Here is a 17679-nt window from a genome sequence, read left to right as displayed (position 1 = left end):
AACAAGTGGATGTTTAGATGAAATAAAGTTAGAAAATGTTGATAAGTTTTGGAACTGGATGATGTGCACCTGAGTGTTCATTATACTATTCTGTTTAATTATATTTATGATTATAATTTTTTACAATAAAAAGGAGAAAAACTGAGAACTTAATGATCAGATAAAATGTAAACATATAAAAATCAGTTGTTTTCTCCTATACTAGTAAAGGTAAACTACTGTTTCCCTCTGCTTATAACATTCCTGACACCAAATGTGTGAGATTTTTTTCCCATACCAACCAATTCTCCGACTCGCCAGACACCAACCAAGTGTCCTCCAATTCAGTTATACCACTAACTACGTGGAGTTAGCACAGACCTCACAGGTGAAGGACTCCGCCCACAAAACTGCCCCTCTTCAGATGCCAGTTGAAAGGTCCAGATTGTCATTGTACTTTTGACCTACTGGCTATAAAGAAGGGATTCCCACAGTCCCTTCTTCAGGTTCAGTAACTCGTTGTAACTGCTCAAAGAACTCAGGGAAACACATTTCCTTGTTTATTACAAAGGATATAATAAAGGATACATACAGATGAACAGCAGGATGAAGAGGTGCACAGGGCAACATCTGTAAGTAAGTCACGTGCAAGAGCTTCTGCTCGCATGGAGTTGGGGTGTGCCACCCTTCTGGTATATGGATGTGTGTTCACCAACCTGGAAGCTCTCTGAACCCGTAGTGTAGGGATGTTTTGGGAGGCTTCATCACATAGGCATGATTAATTATTAACTCAGTCTCCAGCCCCTCTCCTCACCAGAGGATGAGGGGGATGGGGGTTGGACTGGAAGTTCCAAGGTTCTAATCATGGCTTCTTTCTAGTGACCAGCCCCCCCATTTGGAACCTATTCAGGAACCCACCAAGAGTCACCTCATTAGAACAAAAAACTCTTGGTCCTATCTCCCAGGCAATTCCAAGGGATTTAGGAGCTATGTGTCAGGACTGGTGTCAGAAACCAAATATTGGAACAAAAGATGCTCCTAGTGCCCCTGTCCCTCAGGATATTATAAGATTTTAGGAACTCTGTCAGGAACCAGGGGTAGAAACCAAGTACATATTTCTTATTATGTTACAACTAGCAATAACATGTTAGTATATATATAATAAAAAATATAAAATGCCTAGGCTTAAAAGAAATATGCAAACTATAAGACTTTATTGAGGATATGAAATATAAAATAGAGACAAATGGGAAGTCATTCATGCATGGGAAGACTCAATATTTTTCAAATAGTAATTTGCCCAAAATTAACATACAAATTGAGTTCCAATGGAAATGTAAAAGGAATTGTTTTATTACTTTAAAAGTTATTTTCAAAGGTAATATGGAAAAGTAATGCCAGTTAAAAAGAAAATTTGAAAAGGCTTTCCCTATAGGATACCAAAATGCAAAATGTAACTGCTATAAAGTTATAGCAGTTAAAGTGGAGCTCTGTATAGGGATTATCAAGTAACAACTCAAGGAAATCAAATACAGAATCCATAAAGAAATGTTGGGGCAGTTTGATTACTATGTGGGAAAAAATACTATTTCATAACATACACAAAAATAAATCACGGTAGGTTAAATATTTAAATATGAAAAACCATAAAAGTACTGAAAGATATTTCATACTAAAGTAAACAGTAAATGTATGACAAAGAGTTACAACTTTAATATGAAAAAAGCTCATGCATTAATAATGAGACAAAGGACATTCGTGGGCAGCAGTTTACAGATGGCAGGAGCACCGCACTGAGTATGGGAAATATATTATTCATTTAATCAATGACTAGCTGTCTACCTCATTATGAATCATATATATCAACTTTAATCATTCAGAATAAGGTAGAGATCATATACTGTTCTTTTTTACCTTGTTCATCTTTATTTTTCTTATTTCCTTTCTGTTCTTAAAGTTCCTTGAGCATCAAAAGGCTTGTACTTACACTTTGTGGTACCTCTGGCAGGACAGCTATGAGAGGTGGTTAATTTTTGACAACTCCTCCAAAGGACTTTTGAAAGCAACCTTATAGTTGTTAAGTGAGTGTTACTGAACTTAACATGATATTGTTGCCAAACTACTTAGTAATCCAAAAGCCTTTCTTAAATGGTTGATAAAATGGAAATGAAAAATACTAGAAGGTAATCGTCACAGTGCAGGGAACAAATCTTTTGAACACATACACAGGCACAGAGCAGAGCTGAAGTGTCACGTGATACACTTAACTTACATGATTTCAACTATGCTTTTCCAGTAAAAACAAAAAAGAAAAAAAATTAAACAGCGCAGAGGACACTCGATTTCTGCCATTCTACTGGAAAAGTGTGTACAGTTTACAATCGTACCTTTATACTTACATAAAGGATTACTTTGACTCTGTAATTTTTACCTTACTTTGGAACCGAAACTGCTGTATGTGTATCTGAATTTATATTGTATTTGAAATTTCAAAATAACTCTGCTCCTTGAGTTTCTCTTTTAAGATTTACCATGCTCTTTAGTTCTTGATTTCTTTGGCCACAAATAATTTGATAACACCTTATCTTGTGTTTTGTAGGCTACTGGATCAAGATCAGTCCCTATGCCACTATCAAATGTATCAGTGCCAAAATCATCTGTTTCACGTGTGCCCTGCAATGTAGAAGGAATAAGTCCCGAATTAGAAAAGGTATTCATTAAAGAAAATAACGGGAAAGAGGAAGTGTCCAAGGTAAGGTTACATGGGATGTTTGAGTCACTTTTTTCTTTAATATTGTGGACTGTATGTATGTATCAGTACTTCATTCCTTTTTATTGCCAAATAATATTCAATCATACAGATTTTATTATCCAGTCATTAACTGATAAACATTTCCATTGTTTCTACTTTTTGGCTATTATGAGTAATTCTGCTGTGAAGTTTATATACAAGTTTTTGTGTGAACATGATGTTTTCATTTCTGTTGAGTATATACCCATGAGTGGAACTGCTTGTATGGTAACTGTTTAACCTTTTGAGAAACTGCCGGACTACTTTCCAAAGTGGCTGCACTGTACCATGTTACATCTCCCCACTGGCTGTGTATGAAGCTTCCAATTTCTCCATCTTCAGCAACACTTGTAATTATGTGTCTTTTTTATTGTAGCCATTCTAGTGGATGTGAAGTGGTATCTCATCATGGTGTTGACCATTTGTATGTCTTCTTTGGAAAACTGTCTATTTAGATGCTTTGCCCATTTCAAAATTAGGTTGTCTTTTTACTACTGATTGGTAAAGGTCTTTATAAAGTTCTTACCTTCTAGATAAAAATACCTTATTAGATATATGATTTGAAAATATCTCCCATTCTGTGGGTTGTCTTTTCACTTTTCATTTTCTTTTGGGTCATATCTAAAAGATTGCCTAATCTAAGGTCACAGTGATTTATTCTTGTGGTTTCTTCTAAGAGTTTTATAGTTTTAGCTTTCTCTTATATTTAGGTCTCTGATCCATTTGAATTAATCAAAAATACTTTATAAATTACCTCTGTCCCAGAAAAGAAATCTGGACACTCCTGCATATGAACTTATATTTGACCGCATTTTAAAGATATACTCAACAAAAGAAAACATCAAGTAGCATTTGGCTTAATTATCTATCTGATGGTTTTTTAGAACTAAAATATGATTTAATTTATGTCAAATGTGTATCTAATTCCTTCAGATAATGTGTAGATTTTAAAACTGATTTAGAGTTCATCTCAAAATTCACAGTTCAATTTTATATTTATAAAATTGAAAAAGAAACTTTTTCCAACTCTGAATATTGCTTAGCAGATATAAGCATTAATCACAGTTTATTGTATATGCTTCCAAATATGTGTATGTATGCTAATATATACTGAATCACTATATGAAGGTACCATAATTTAAAAGTCCCCTACTGATGGGCATTTAGATTGTTTTCAGTTTTTGTCATCATAAGCAGTGCTTTAGAAAACATAGTGTACTCTTGGCAGACAATTCCCTGGCTGTGAAACTGCTGGGTCAAAGCATTTGCACGTTTTAAATTTTGATGAATATTGCTAAAATTACCATCCCAAAAGGTTGTGCCATTTTACTCTTCCTAGAGTTAAATTTTTATGTTATATTCATTAGGCCAAAAAGGAACCCTTTGGAAATTGTGATGTCTCTTAGCTTAGCTGTGTATACCATTAAAATGTTTCCTTTATACATTAAGTAACATTTAAGAACAGTAATGTAAGGAAGTAAAATTGGTCTAATTTTTTGAGGATGAGATAATCAGACACATATTTGCTAATTCTTTAAGAACTGCTAAGCAAAACTATACTAGAAGATGAAACTTAGTAACATAGTTCTGCTTGAACACACTTTCTTCTCACGTGCACACAGAACATTCTCCAGGATAGATCACGTCTTGGGTCACAAGCCTCAGAAAATTTAAGAAAATTGAAATCATATCAAGCATCTTTTCTGACTACAACACTATGAGACTGGAAATCAGTTACAGGAAAAAAACTGTAAAAAACACAAATACATGGAGGCTAAACAGTACGCTACTAAATAACCAAGAGATCACTGAAGAAATCTAAGAAGAAATTTAAAAATACATAGAAACAAATGACAACAAAAACACAGTGATCCAAAATCACGGGATGCAACAAAAGCACTTCTAAGAGGCAAGTTTATAGCAATTCAATCTCACTTCGAGAACCAAGAAAAATCTCAAATAAACAATCTAACCTTACACCTAAAGCAACTAGAGAAACAAGAACAAAGAAAACCCAGAGTCAGTAGAAGGAAAGAAATCACAAAGATCAGAGAAGAAATAAATGAAATGGAAATGAAGAAAATAATAGCAAAGATCAATGAAACTAAAAGTTGGTTCTTTGAGAAGATAACCAAAATTGATAAACCTTTAGGCAAGACTCATCAAGAAAAAAAGGGAGAGGACGCAGATCAATAAAAATAGAAATGAAAAAGGAGAAATCACAACTGACACTGCAGAAATACAAAGGATTATAAGAGACTACTACAAACAATTATATGCCAATAAAATGGACAAGCTGGAAGAAATGGACAATTCTTGGAAAGGTACAATTTTCCAAGACTGAACCAGGAAGAATTAGAAAATATAAACAGGTAATGAAATTGAAACTGTAATTAAAAATCTTCCAACAAACAAAAGTCCAGGACCAGATGGCTTCTTAGGCAAATTCTATAAAGCATTTAGAGAAGAGCTAACGCTGATCCTTCTCAAACTCTTCCAAAAATTGCAGAGGGCGGAACACTCCCAAATTCATTCTACAAAACCACCATCACCCTGATACCAAAACCAGACAAAGATGTCACAAAGAAAGAAAGATGTCACAAAGAAAGAAAACTGCAGGCCAATATCACTGATGAACATAGATGCAAAAATCCTCAAAAACATACTAGCAAACAGAATCCAAGAGCACATTAAAAGGATCATACACCATGATCAAGTGGGATTTATCCCAGGAATGCAAGGATTCTTCAGTATATGCAAATCAATCAGTGTGATACACCATATTAACAAATCGAAGGAGAAAAACCATATGGTCATCTCAGTAGACTCAGAAAAAACTTTTGACAAAAGTCAACACCATTTACGATAAAAACTCTCCAGAAAATGGGCATAGAGGGAACCTACCTCAACATAATAAAGGCCATATATGATAAACCCACAGCAAGCATCATACTCAATGGTAAAAAACTGAAAGCACTTCCACTAAGATCAGGAACAAGACAAGGATGTCCACTCTTATTCAACATAGTTTTGAAGTCCTAGCCACGACAATCAGAGAAGAAAAATAAAAGGAATACAGATTGGAAAAGAAGAAGTAAAACTGTCACTGTTTGCAGATGATATGATACTATACATAGAAAATCCTAAAGATGCCACCAGAAAACTACTAGAGCTAATCAATGAATTTGGTAAAGTTGCAGGATACAAAATTAATGCACAGAAATCTCTTGCATTCCTATACACTAACAAGGAAAAATCAGAAAGAGAAATTAAGGAAACAATCCCATTTACCATCGCAACAAAAAGAACAAAATACCTAGGAATAAACCTACCTAAGGAGGCAGAAAACTTGTACTCAGAAAACTATAAAACACTGATGAAAGAAATTAAAGATGACATAAACAGATGGAGAAATGTACCATGTTCTTGGATTGGAAGAATCAATATTGTGAAATGACTATACTACCCAAAGCAATCTACAGATTCAGTGCAATCCCTATCAAACTACCAATGGCATTCTTCACAGAATTAGAACAAAAAATTTTACAATTTGTGTGGAAACACAAAAGACCCCGAATAGCCAAAGCAATCTTGAGAAAGAAAAATGGAGCTGGAGGAATCCCTGACTTCAAACTCTACTACAAAGCTACAGTAATCAAGACAGTATGGTACTGGCACAAAAACAGAAATGTAGATCAATGGTGCAGGATAGAAAGCCCAGAGATAAGCCCACACACATATGGTCACCTAATTTATGACAAAGGAGGCAAGAACATACAATGGAGAAAAGACAGCCTCTTCAATAAGTGGTGATGAGAAAACTGGACAGCTACATGTAAAAGAATGAAATTAGAACACTCCCTAACACCATACACAAAAATAAACTCCAAAAGGATTAAAGACCTAAATGTAGGACCAGACACTAGAAAACTCTTAGAGGAAAACATAGGAAAAACACATCTTTTTTGACCCACCTCCTAGAGTAATGAAAATAAAACCAAAAATAAACAAATGGGACCTAATGAAACTTAAAAGCTTTTGCACAGCAAAGGAAACCATAAACAAGAGAAAGAAACAGCTCTCAGAATGGGAGAAAATATTTGCGAATGAAGCAACGGTCAAAGGATTAATCTCTAAAATATACAAACAGCTCATGGAGCTCAATATCGAAAAAACAAACAACCCAATTAAAAAATGGGCAGAAGACCTAAATGGTCATTTCACCAAAGAAGACATACAGATGGCTAAGAAGCATGTGAAAAGATGCTCAGCATCACTAATTATTAGAGAAATGCAAATCAAAACTACAGTGAGGTATCATCTCACACCGGTCAGAATGGCCATCAAAAAATCTACGAACAGTAAATGCTGGAGAGGGTGTGGAGAGAAGGAAACCCTCCTACACTGTTGGTGGGAATGTATATTGATACAGCCAATAGGGAGAACAGTATGGAGGTTCCTTAAAAAACTAAAAATAGAACTACCATATGACCCAGCACTCCCACTACTGGGAATATACCCTGAGAAAACCATAATTCAAAAGGACACATGTACCCCCATGTTCATTGCAGCACTATTTACAATAGCCAGGACATGGAAACAACCTAAACGTCCAATGATAGATGAATGGATAAAGATGTGGTACATATATACAATGGAATATTACTCAGCCATAAAAAGGAATGAAATTGGGTCATTTGCAGAGATGTGGATGGACCTAGAGTCTGTCATACAGAGTGAAGTAAGCCAGAAAGAGAAAAACAAATATGGTATTTTAAGACATATCTGTGCAATCTAGAAAAATGTTACAGATGAACCTATTTGTAGGGTAGGAATAGAGACACCGATATAGAGAATGGACATGTGAACACGGGGGGAAGGGGAAGGTGGGACAAATTGGGAGATTAGGTTTGACAATAAATACACTACCATGTGTAAAATAGATAGCTAGTGGGAACCTGCTGTATAGCACAGGGAGCTCAGCTCAGTGCTCTGTGATGACCTAGATGGATGGGATGGGGCGGGGGGGGGGGGGGCGGCGGGAGGGAGGTCCAAGAGGTAGGAGATATAGGTATACATATAGCTGATTCACTTCATTGTAGAGCAGAAACACAACACTGTAAAGCAATTTTACTCCAATTAAAAAAAAATAACATAGTTCTGCTTTTAAGTAAATCATATTCTAATTTCACAGTAGCCACTTCAGAATTACTCTGGGGTAACCTACACAGTTATAACTAAAATATTAATTTTAAGAATTTTTAGATTTATGATTAAGTGTGCCTCAAAGTTTTAATAAATCAAAATGTCACCATCAATGAACCTGTCAGTAGCTTCTAAGCCTTTATATTTCCCATCATTATTTTGTGTAAATGTATAAACTTCTAAAATCTGTTTTGTTATTCTAATTCTTCTGAACCCCCTCCCCAAGAAAACAGAAGTTGGTTAAGGAAATTGATATATATTATCCAGTTAAAGATTCAGAAATGGGAATACAAAGTGATTGTATCAAATAGGACATGAATAAAAGATAACTCAAATTCTTAAACTTTTTTAGTTACAAATTGATACATTATTCTTTTACTAATTACCAATATTGATATTTTATTAAAGCAGCATTTTCCTTGACTTAAATATCTAAGTTTTAAGAAAGACCTCTGTCATTTAACCCTCATATGTATTCCAAAATGATCTTTCTTTATGGGTTGTTCTGAAAACCTCACACACCTATCACATAATTTTGTCCAAAAACACCCCCAAAAACCTGCACCAATGATTTATTCTTAGAATTGTTCATTCTAAAATTTAGTGCAGTGTTGTAATTAAAATCTAAATTTAGTTAAGTAAAAGAAAAATTTTAAATAATAAATAATTTTCTTAGCGTTTGACCAAGTAACTTAATATTTCTTTGGGAATATTTCTTTCCTAAATTGGAAAATTTTACTTTTTTTGTTTGTTGACAAAATTAACTAATATTCCATAATTGAATATTCTCTTTACAGTAGCATGGTCATTGTCAGGTTGTGAAAATGGTATAGTTTTGGTTTAGCAACCCTGCATAGACAGATGAAGTTTTTATTTTAGGTTTTGACCTTCACTTAATTAGTTGTAGAAAAACATTGATATATTTTGAGTCTTGCCTAATTTTATCTTACTTCATTTTCCCTCTAACAGTGTTTCTAAAATCTCTGAAATGACAAAGCTCAGAGTAATAGCAGTAAACAGTGAAAATAAGTTGTAAATATACTAAGAATATATTGGTTCTTTTTTCCTAGCATTTCAATCTTGTCTATGTAATGACAAAAATACTGTAAATATACAGAATTATATTTGTTGACCTCACTTAGTTAGCAAGATATATCTTTACAGCAGAAGCAGAGTAGAAAGAGTCCACTGCAGCTGAAGCTCTGATGCCATTTAATTGACCATGTCACCAGGAGCTCTAAACTTTTAAGTTCTGGGGGTTTCCCTGGTGGTGCAGTGGTTAAGAATCCGCCTGCCAATGCAGGGGACACAGGTTCGAGCCCTGGTCTGGGAAGATCCCACATGCTGCGGATCAACTAAGCCCGTGCGCCACAACTACTTAGTCTGCGCTCTAGAGCCTGTGCTCCGCAACAAGAGAAGCCACTGCAACCCAGAGTAGCCCTCGCTCGCCGCAACTAGAGAAAGCCCGCGCTCAGCAAAGACGACCCAACGCTGCCCAAAATAAATAAATTTATTTAAAAAATAAAATAAACTATAGGTTCTTTATTGGTAAAAACATTGTGCTAATGAGGTCTAGGGTCTTCTCGGGTCAAAAATATATGATTCATATATGATTCTATAATTATAATTTCATTTCTATTTTTTATTTTTGCCACTCAGAACAATGCATTAGAACTAAGCAAAATTCATTAGTAGTCCTACTCAGTTGGATACCAAATTAGAAGAAATGTTCTGAGTTATCTTAATATCCTCCCTTGAGTACTAATAGAATAAACCTTTTATTATAAATTTGGGGTAAACTGCAAAATCTGTTCCTGGCTTGTAAAAAAATAATAAGAAGAAGAATGAACAAATGGAAATCCATACCTGTGAATATGAGATTTCTCTTTTTTTATTATCAAGTCAAAGTGACTTCTTGAGCGGTTTGACTAATTCTTAAAGCAAATGTTTATTGAATGTCTGCTGTGTGCCAGACACAGTGCTAGGGATACAGTGTTAAAAGAAGCCCCTGTCCTTGAAGAGTATTACTGGGAGTGCTGACCTAAAGTGACTGGCAGAAATTAAGACACAAGATTGGTATCTTTATTCTCTGAAGAATCAACTGTGGTGGCGATAATACTGCAAAATGAAATCAAAAGAAACACCAGTGCTTTCTATATGGATGGAGTATATGAACTGTCACTGACGGTGTGATGGTTGTTGCTCTTCCAGCCTTTGGATATCCCGGATGGTCGGAGAGCCCCCCTCCCTGCTCACTACCGGAGCAGCAGCACTCGCAGCATCGACACGCAGACCCCCTCTGTGCAGGAGCGCAGCAGTAGTTGCAGCAGTCACTCCCCCTGTGTTTCCCCCTTCTGTCCCCCGGAATCCCAGGACGGTAGCCCTTGCTCAACAGAAGATTTACTCTATGATCGTGATAAAGGTGAGAATGAAATCATCCATTTAGAGGGTTTGTTATAAGGCCTTGGTCATTCTACTTTCTTTGTCTTAGACCATTACATCACCTTTTTTGTGTCATTGAATGGTGGGATTGTAAAGGATTGGTTGATCTAGGTTGGTTTGTTCATTGGTTTCATGTACCCCCTTCTTTGTGACTTTCGCAAACATCTTCCATAAATGTGTCAGAGGAGCACAGCGCATGGTTATAACAGCTAATGAAAGCTATAAAATGAATGTGTACAGCTTCACATCATATAACACACAGTTTTTTCCTTGGTATTGTCCAGAGTTAAGGATGGTTATGGTAAAGTTTATGTTCCTCGTGCCTGAGGTTAGATTTCATATTCAGATTAATTTGGGAGGAAATAATTTCTAAAAAAATCTGTTGGAAGAATGAGTGTATTTTTAACCAAGTGGGATAAAGTTTAAAAAGTACCTGTAGCACATCAGGGAATATATTATGGTATGTAGATGAGTTATTAACTAACACCAATAAGAGTGCAAAACCCGTGGGGTTTCTTATTGCCTGTCAAGCCCTGTCTGCCCATGTCCTCCTGTCTTCGTGTCAGGCACTTGGCTACCACTGTTCACTCTCTTCTTTCAGTTTCTAGCCCCCTCAGACTCAGACATCGAAGGTACTGAAGACTGCCCAGCTTCCACCTTCCTATCTACTTACAAAGAAACACTGAACTTCCCTTGTAACACATTTATTGCTTTTCACCACAAGAAGATCATAGGCAACACAAATTTTAAAACATGAAAAAATTAAAGTTTATAGAATCTTACAGGATTTTTTTATGGGCCTTGTCCTGACTTGACCCCCAACCCCCTCAATTTGTTTTATTTTGAGGTATTAATACATTTAAAGTGCCCAAATATTAAGTGCTAAGCCCCCTGAATTTTTACACACGTATGCACTCATGAAACCACTACCTGGATCAAGATACAGAACATTTTCGCCTCCCAGAAGGATCCCTAGCCCCCTTCACAGACAGTATCCTTCTCCTCTCCACTTAGAAGTAACCACTGTTGACTTCCATCATCATAGTCTAATTTTTCCTGTTACTGGATTTCATAGAAATGGATTGATGCAGTGTGTATGCTTTTGGTCTGGCTTCTTTCAGTCATCATTACGCCTGACTCTCTGCTGAGATGTTAGATGGAAGCTACTTTGGACTTTGTCCTCTTTGTGGGTGGATCTCAACAGTTCTCCCCTTTTCACCTTTTCCTTATTGGAAGCCTTGTGAACTCTCTTCCTCCATTAAGGATGTACTGAAAGCAGTACCTTAGTTAGGCATATCTCTCTGCTTCAAGTGGAATGTCACTATTGTAGAATGCAGACTAGGAAACTTTCATTTTACTGAGGCATCCTACAGCAGTCACTTCCTCGCATTTTTAGTATGGATGTTTCATAGTAAAACAAACAAGAAAACACCTTGCTTCTAGTAGGAGTATTTGTTTTGAAGGTAAATGGAAATGTTAAATAATCATCAATAATCATAAGTTATTGTAGGCTGCAGAGGTGGTATATGGTGAAACAGATCTTGTAAAACCCGTATTTTTTTATTATACCACTAGAAAAGATAAGTGCAGACCACTTTTGCTACTTATTAGCACTTACAGTTGGGTTAAAATTAAAAATAACAGTGATAATAAGGCTAGGCAGTTAATTCAGAAGTTTTGTTTTCTTCTAAGTTTAACACTGTGGATAGTTGAGAGATGCTGAACCAAAAGGGAGATGTATTAGGAAGTTGATAGATGAATTCCATTTTGGTTAGCTGGTTGTGAGATTGTCTTCTTGGCCTCTGCGGGACTATATTCTTTGAGGCAATCTCAAAACCAGTTAGAACCACATTATCCATTCATCTGTCCATGGATACTTAGGTTGTTCCCATGTTTTGGCTATTGTGAATAATACTGCAATGAACATGGGAGTGCAGGTATCTCTTCGAGATAGTACAATATTCTGAATTCTGGCTGTTACTTAGAGAGAAGTTAGACTTTTTCTAAGACTGCTTTTGGTTGTATATTTTTCTCTATGCCCTTCTATTCTTTTATACCAGATATCTGCCTGCATGACACAAGTGTCTTATCTTTCTTCTGTTCCTCTTGTTTGTTTAATGTAAAATGAGAACGTTGGTCCACATCATCTCTAAGGCCAACAGCTTTTCCCCTAATAGTTAAAACAAATTTTGTTCTTAGTAAAACAAGGTGATAATACTTGTTTTCACACCTCATACCATTATTGAAGTTAAATGAGATATTGGAACAGAGTGCTTAGCACAACTCTTGGTATGTAGTAAACACTCAATAAATGGTGTTGGGTGTGACTAATAGTGATTTTTAAAAAATTTCCTTAGAAACTAAGAAGACTACAGAATCATTTAAGACTGTTTTCTACAAAACTACCTCAGTTTGGGAATTAAGACCTCATGACATAAGTTTCTTAATATATCTACACTATTATACAAGTATGTTCAGAAAACTAAAGGTACAAAGGAGAGGGAGTTGTCAGTTTTGCAATTTCTGAAACTTACATATTTAAATCATTCAAACTATAGAATAATCTCTGACTCATTACTTCAGAATGGACAGTCCAAATTTTTTTAAGATACTAATTCTAGCTTACAATTTGCATTTTTCCACAGTGAAGCTTAAATTGGTCTTTTGTTTCTTTACATTTATTTCCAGTAAAGAGAAAAAAAAAGCAAGCTATAGATTTCTAATAGGTGTGCATCATTAACTCTGAAAACAGAATTGATACTGTAATTTTGTAGTCAACTAGAATTGATTTGGAGTACCTACCTATTCTGTAGTTGCTGTTGTAGACTAGCTAGTTTAGACATCTTTAGGTGCCTGGATTGGCATGCACAGGTGCGGGGAGGGAAAGACATTGTGAGTATATAGCTCTAATGAGAGATGTGCTAGTTAGCTGATTATTTTTCTAGTACTCATCTGTTATTCCTATCCTTTTCCTGACTTTATTATTTCTGCTTATTCCTAACATCTGTTTTTCTCCATGACACATATATAATTTGAGACCTATAAAAATAATTTTAGTTGATTAGCATAGTGGTCCTTTGGCTGTTTCAGTTGCAATGCCAGGACAAAAACACTCTCATTATTGAGAAAAGTCCAGCCTTTAAGAGACTGTCTTCAGGTTTTAGTTTTTTGGGTTTGGTGGTTTTCTGACAGATTTTTCCAGTGACCTAAAGACTGAAGGCAGCCTGGTAACGTGTAAAGTTGCTAGGCTTACTAACCTAATAACAGCCACAGTTCCTACATTATGATCTGTGTGGAGAATTCAGGGATCCAGAATAAGAGCTCTTATTATCTTGACATCTTCAGAATATATCCTAAGAGTTAGCCTAAATTCTTCTACATTATCATGCCCAAAATGCAAGGGAGAAAAACAGTCATTTATATAATGTAAATGGCAGTGTCAAATATTAGTTGTTTTAGCAGCTCTGCCAGCTTTCCTTCATAAGGTAGCAAGCCACAAAATCTTGACTTCAGTCTGCCACTTGTAGTTGATCTTTGGCACAATTCACTTAGGCAGGTTGTTATAAAATTCTGCAGTTTTGCAAGATATTGTGGAAACGTTGATTATTCTAATCATGACGTCAACTGAACCATTCTAGTCAGGTCAACTACCAAGAGTTGTATTCCAAGAGTCCATAAATTGATTACTTGGAACTTAAACTATGTGTTCCCACAGGAAAAATGTATATCATGTAGATGGAGTTTCCAGGGCAGAATGCATATAAGCCTATTTAACTCATACTATGATTTAACTTATAAATATTAATATTTCTAAACTTTGGGTATTAGGACTGAGCAGCCCATAGTTGCAGAAAAGAAAAAAAAGTATTATCTTTTCAGGGTCTAGGGCTGACCCCAGGCAGACTTTTAAAAGAGACTCTTTTTGATATCTTATTCCTTTCTGTATACATTTTAAACCCGATTTGTGTTCATCTTTAGGGCTCTATTTCTTAACATTGTTTGACCTTTGCCCTTACCATACTTTAACTCTCCACCTTCTAGATATCCTAATCAGCCAAGATTGTGTGGTACTTTTCTTTTTGTGGTTTATATTGTGAAAATAGATACGTTGGATATACTTCTTTCAGCTACCACACCTTGCAAATTGCTGCTTTTGAGCCTGAATCTGTTTCTCAATCAAAAGATTCTCCCCACATAATTCTAGGATGCTTATTATCCTAGAAGAACCTCTTGCTGGTAAAACTACAAAGAGTGTAGAAATCTTATTCCAACAAAGGAGTTATTCCATAGGTTAAAAACTGAACTTTTCTAGAATTACATCCCTAAGGTCATCTTCCCTGTTTTGCTTTTTCAAGAGTACATCTAAAATTACATATACTCCCCTTATCTGATGCGTATAAGAAGCATCCCGTAAATGCCTTTTCCCCCTCTTTTGGAAAATGTCTACAATTTTACTAATAGCAGTTGCTGTGTTAGCTCTCTATGGATGAGTTACTATTCTTAATTCAAAATTATTAGTAAGTATACAACTCAGTTCTAGCAGTTACAACTCAGAGTCTAAAACAAAAGCAAACCAAAATTGATTAATATGTCCGCATATATAATTTCACTTAATCTTGTATTATCTATTTACTAGACTATAAGCTCCATAAAGAGCAGGTAACTTTATTTTGCTCATTACTTTATCCTCAGCAACTAGAGTGGCGCCTAGCATTAGCATGGAGTAGTGCTTAGTCGAGATTTTTTGAGTATTCCTTCTTCATGGTATGTCCATTTTTTTAAGAATATATTTTTATAGCTTTGTTGAAAACATTAGCGTCTTTTTCCTTAAGTGGTTATATATAAGTTATATATGTTAGGCTTTTGAATGTTCAGGAAGAGTATGATAATCCTCCCCGCTACCACCAACCAAAAAAAGATAATAAACAGTCACCACTCTAAGATTATGCTAACTTAGTGATCATAGGCCTTTGGTGAGAAAGAAGCCATAAAGTTCAAATTTCCTGTTGAAATTAGGGGAAGGGAAGTAACTTTGCTAAAATCCATCTCATCTTCTACTCTGATCATGACTGGGGAAAAAATAGGGTATGGGCTAGAGGAAAGGGGATCTGTTGAATTTTTTTCTCCCTGTTATCTTTTATGTTCCTCTGAGAAGAAATATGGACACTGAAGCCACTCCTTGTTGCACTGTGTCTCCTTGTGAGACTAACAGAAGGCAGACCCAATGAAGCTTTTGCCTAAACTCTAAGACTCTACTGAGGAGAAGCATGGAATGTTAGATTGGAACTTGATCGTCTAGTCTAATGAGGACGATAGAGTTGAGATGGATCAAAACAGTGAGGCAGATAGCATGATGGTAACAAACTCTGACTCTGGTGCAGCCAGGTTGAACTCTGCTCTGCCACTTACTAAATATGTGTCCTTGGGCAAGTTACTCAACCTCTCTGTATCTGTTTTCTCACCTGTAAATTAAGGAAAATGATGGCACCTGCCTCATAGGATTGTTATGATGATTAAATTTGCCCAGGTGACTTTACCTTTGTTATCCCCTGTAATATTATCACAATCCGATGAGGAGGGACATTGTCATTATTTTAAGAATGGGGAGCCTAAGGCTTAGAGAAATGAAGTTAACTTTCCTAAATCTTTTGAAGTCCAGATGCCAACAAAGATCTTCTGTAGGAACCTCACACTACTACTTGCTGCCTTCGCAGGAGGAATAGCCATTACACAGTCATTCAGCTATGAAAGAGCCTGGTGTGTGGAGAACAGTTAAAAAAAAAAAAAAAATAGTGTGGCTAGAGCATAGGGGTAAATGGTAAGGAGTAGAAAGCAGTGAGAATGGAGAGGTAGGTAGAAAGGCCACTATTTCATAAGGGCCTTGTAGCCTTGCTGAAAGAAATGAAGAACCAAGCAAAGATCTTTTGTCAGCTAAAGCAGGGGCCCCCAACCCCCGGGCTGGGGACCCGTAGGGGTCTGCAGCCTGTTAGGAACCCGGTGGCACAGCCGGCAGTGAGCAGCAGGCGAGTGAACTGACAAAGCTTCATCTGCCGCTCCCCGTCACTCACATTGCCACCTGAGGCACCACACCCCTCACCACCCCACCCCCGTCTGTGGAAAAACTGTCTTCCATGAAACCGGCCCCTGGTGCCAAAAAGATTGGGGACTGCTGAGCTGAAGGACATGACCAGCTTTAAGGACAAAGCTACAGAAGTGGAGAGAGACAGCAAGAGGGGAAGATAAGATGCTATTTTAATAGCCTAGTCCCGTCTCCAAACTTGAGTTATTACATACTTTTTTCAGCAATTTTTAATTTGTACCCGTAATATAAATTTATATATTTCTAAGTTATGTAAGTACATAATTCAATCCATATATAAAATATTTACTGGTAAAGCTTAGTTTCTTATTTTTAGAGATAAAAAGTAAGTATGTATAAATGTTCTTTTTTCTTCCTGCATATCAGCAGATTGTTTAGTGCACCTTAATTGGGAGACCACAGGTGTAGGGCAAAGGAATTGGAGGAAATAGACTGAAGAAGAATCAGCAGCATTTGGTGGTTGATTAGATGTACAAGGTGAGGGATTAGAAAAATGAGGATAAAGGCAAAGTTCTAACAAAGTTCTGACTTGGGACATAAGAAAACGAGTACCACTATTAATAAGGCAGTGAATGTCAGAGAAGGAACAGGCTTTAAGATGACCATTATATAAGTTTAAGATTATATTTGGTTATCTGCCGAAAAGATGTTATAATACCATTTCCCTTTAGCAAGAATTGGGGGGGAAAAAAAAAGAGAGAAATACTGAGTTTTACCTGATACATAGCATTTTGTTTTGTCTTCTGTTTTGTACATAATTAAGTGCTCAGTAAATATATATAAGTGTACATTTAAAATTATATTGAAATTTTATTAGAAGTTTTCATTTTTTCCCCCGTAGGATACTTTAGGAGCACTTTAATATGAACAGTGTGTTTCAGTGTTTTGAAAACTGATGTCCCTAGAAATTTTTTCATTTAAAAACCTCAAGAATATAAAAAAACTAAGATCGCATCAGACTGATTGTGATTTTGCTGAGAACCTTAATTACATTACTTTCCAAGATATAAAATATTCTGGGTAATCTGAAATTTATTTTCAGTTTAGTTTTACCATTATGATTTATAAGAGACAAGATTTTAGTCTATAAATTGGTTTGCAGACTGTCTTCAACAGAGTGATTTGCTTTCATTTTTTAACTCACGTCGGATAGTCAGATTCA

General features: G+C 35.9%; 1 protein-coding gene across 2 annotated transcripts in view; it reads left to right on the top strand.

Moving 5' to 3' along the window:
• The window catches only part of GLCCI1 (glucocorticoid induced 1), a 120140-nt gene that overhangs the window by 92664 nt on the left and 9797 nt on the right, over nucleotides 1–17679 (top strand). For both annotated transcript variants that reach the window (XM_033863047.2, XM_033863046.2), the window contains exons 5-6: nucleotides 2579–2731; nucleotides 10187–10397. In XM_033863047.2, the coding sequence (XP_033718938.1) occupies nucleotides 2579–2731; nucleotides 10187–10397 (364 nt within the window). The remainder of the gene's footprint in view (nucleotides 1–2578; nucleotides 2732–10186; nucleotides 10398–17679) is intronic.

Source organism: Tursiops truncatus, chromosome 9 (assembly GCF_011762595.2).
Source record: "Tursiops truncatus isolate mTurTru1 chromosome 9, mTurTru1.mat.Y, whole genome shotgun sequence".
NCBI lineage: Eukaryota > Metazoa > Chordata > Mammalia > Artiodactyla > Delphinidae > Tursiops > Tursiops truncatus.
Note: the sequence above shows the minus strand (reverse complement) of the source record. Positions and strands in the feature narration are given on the sequence as shown.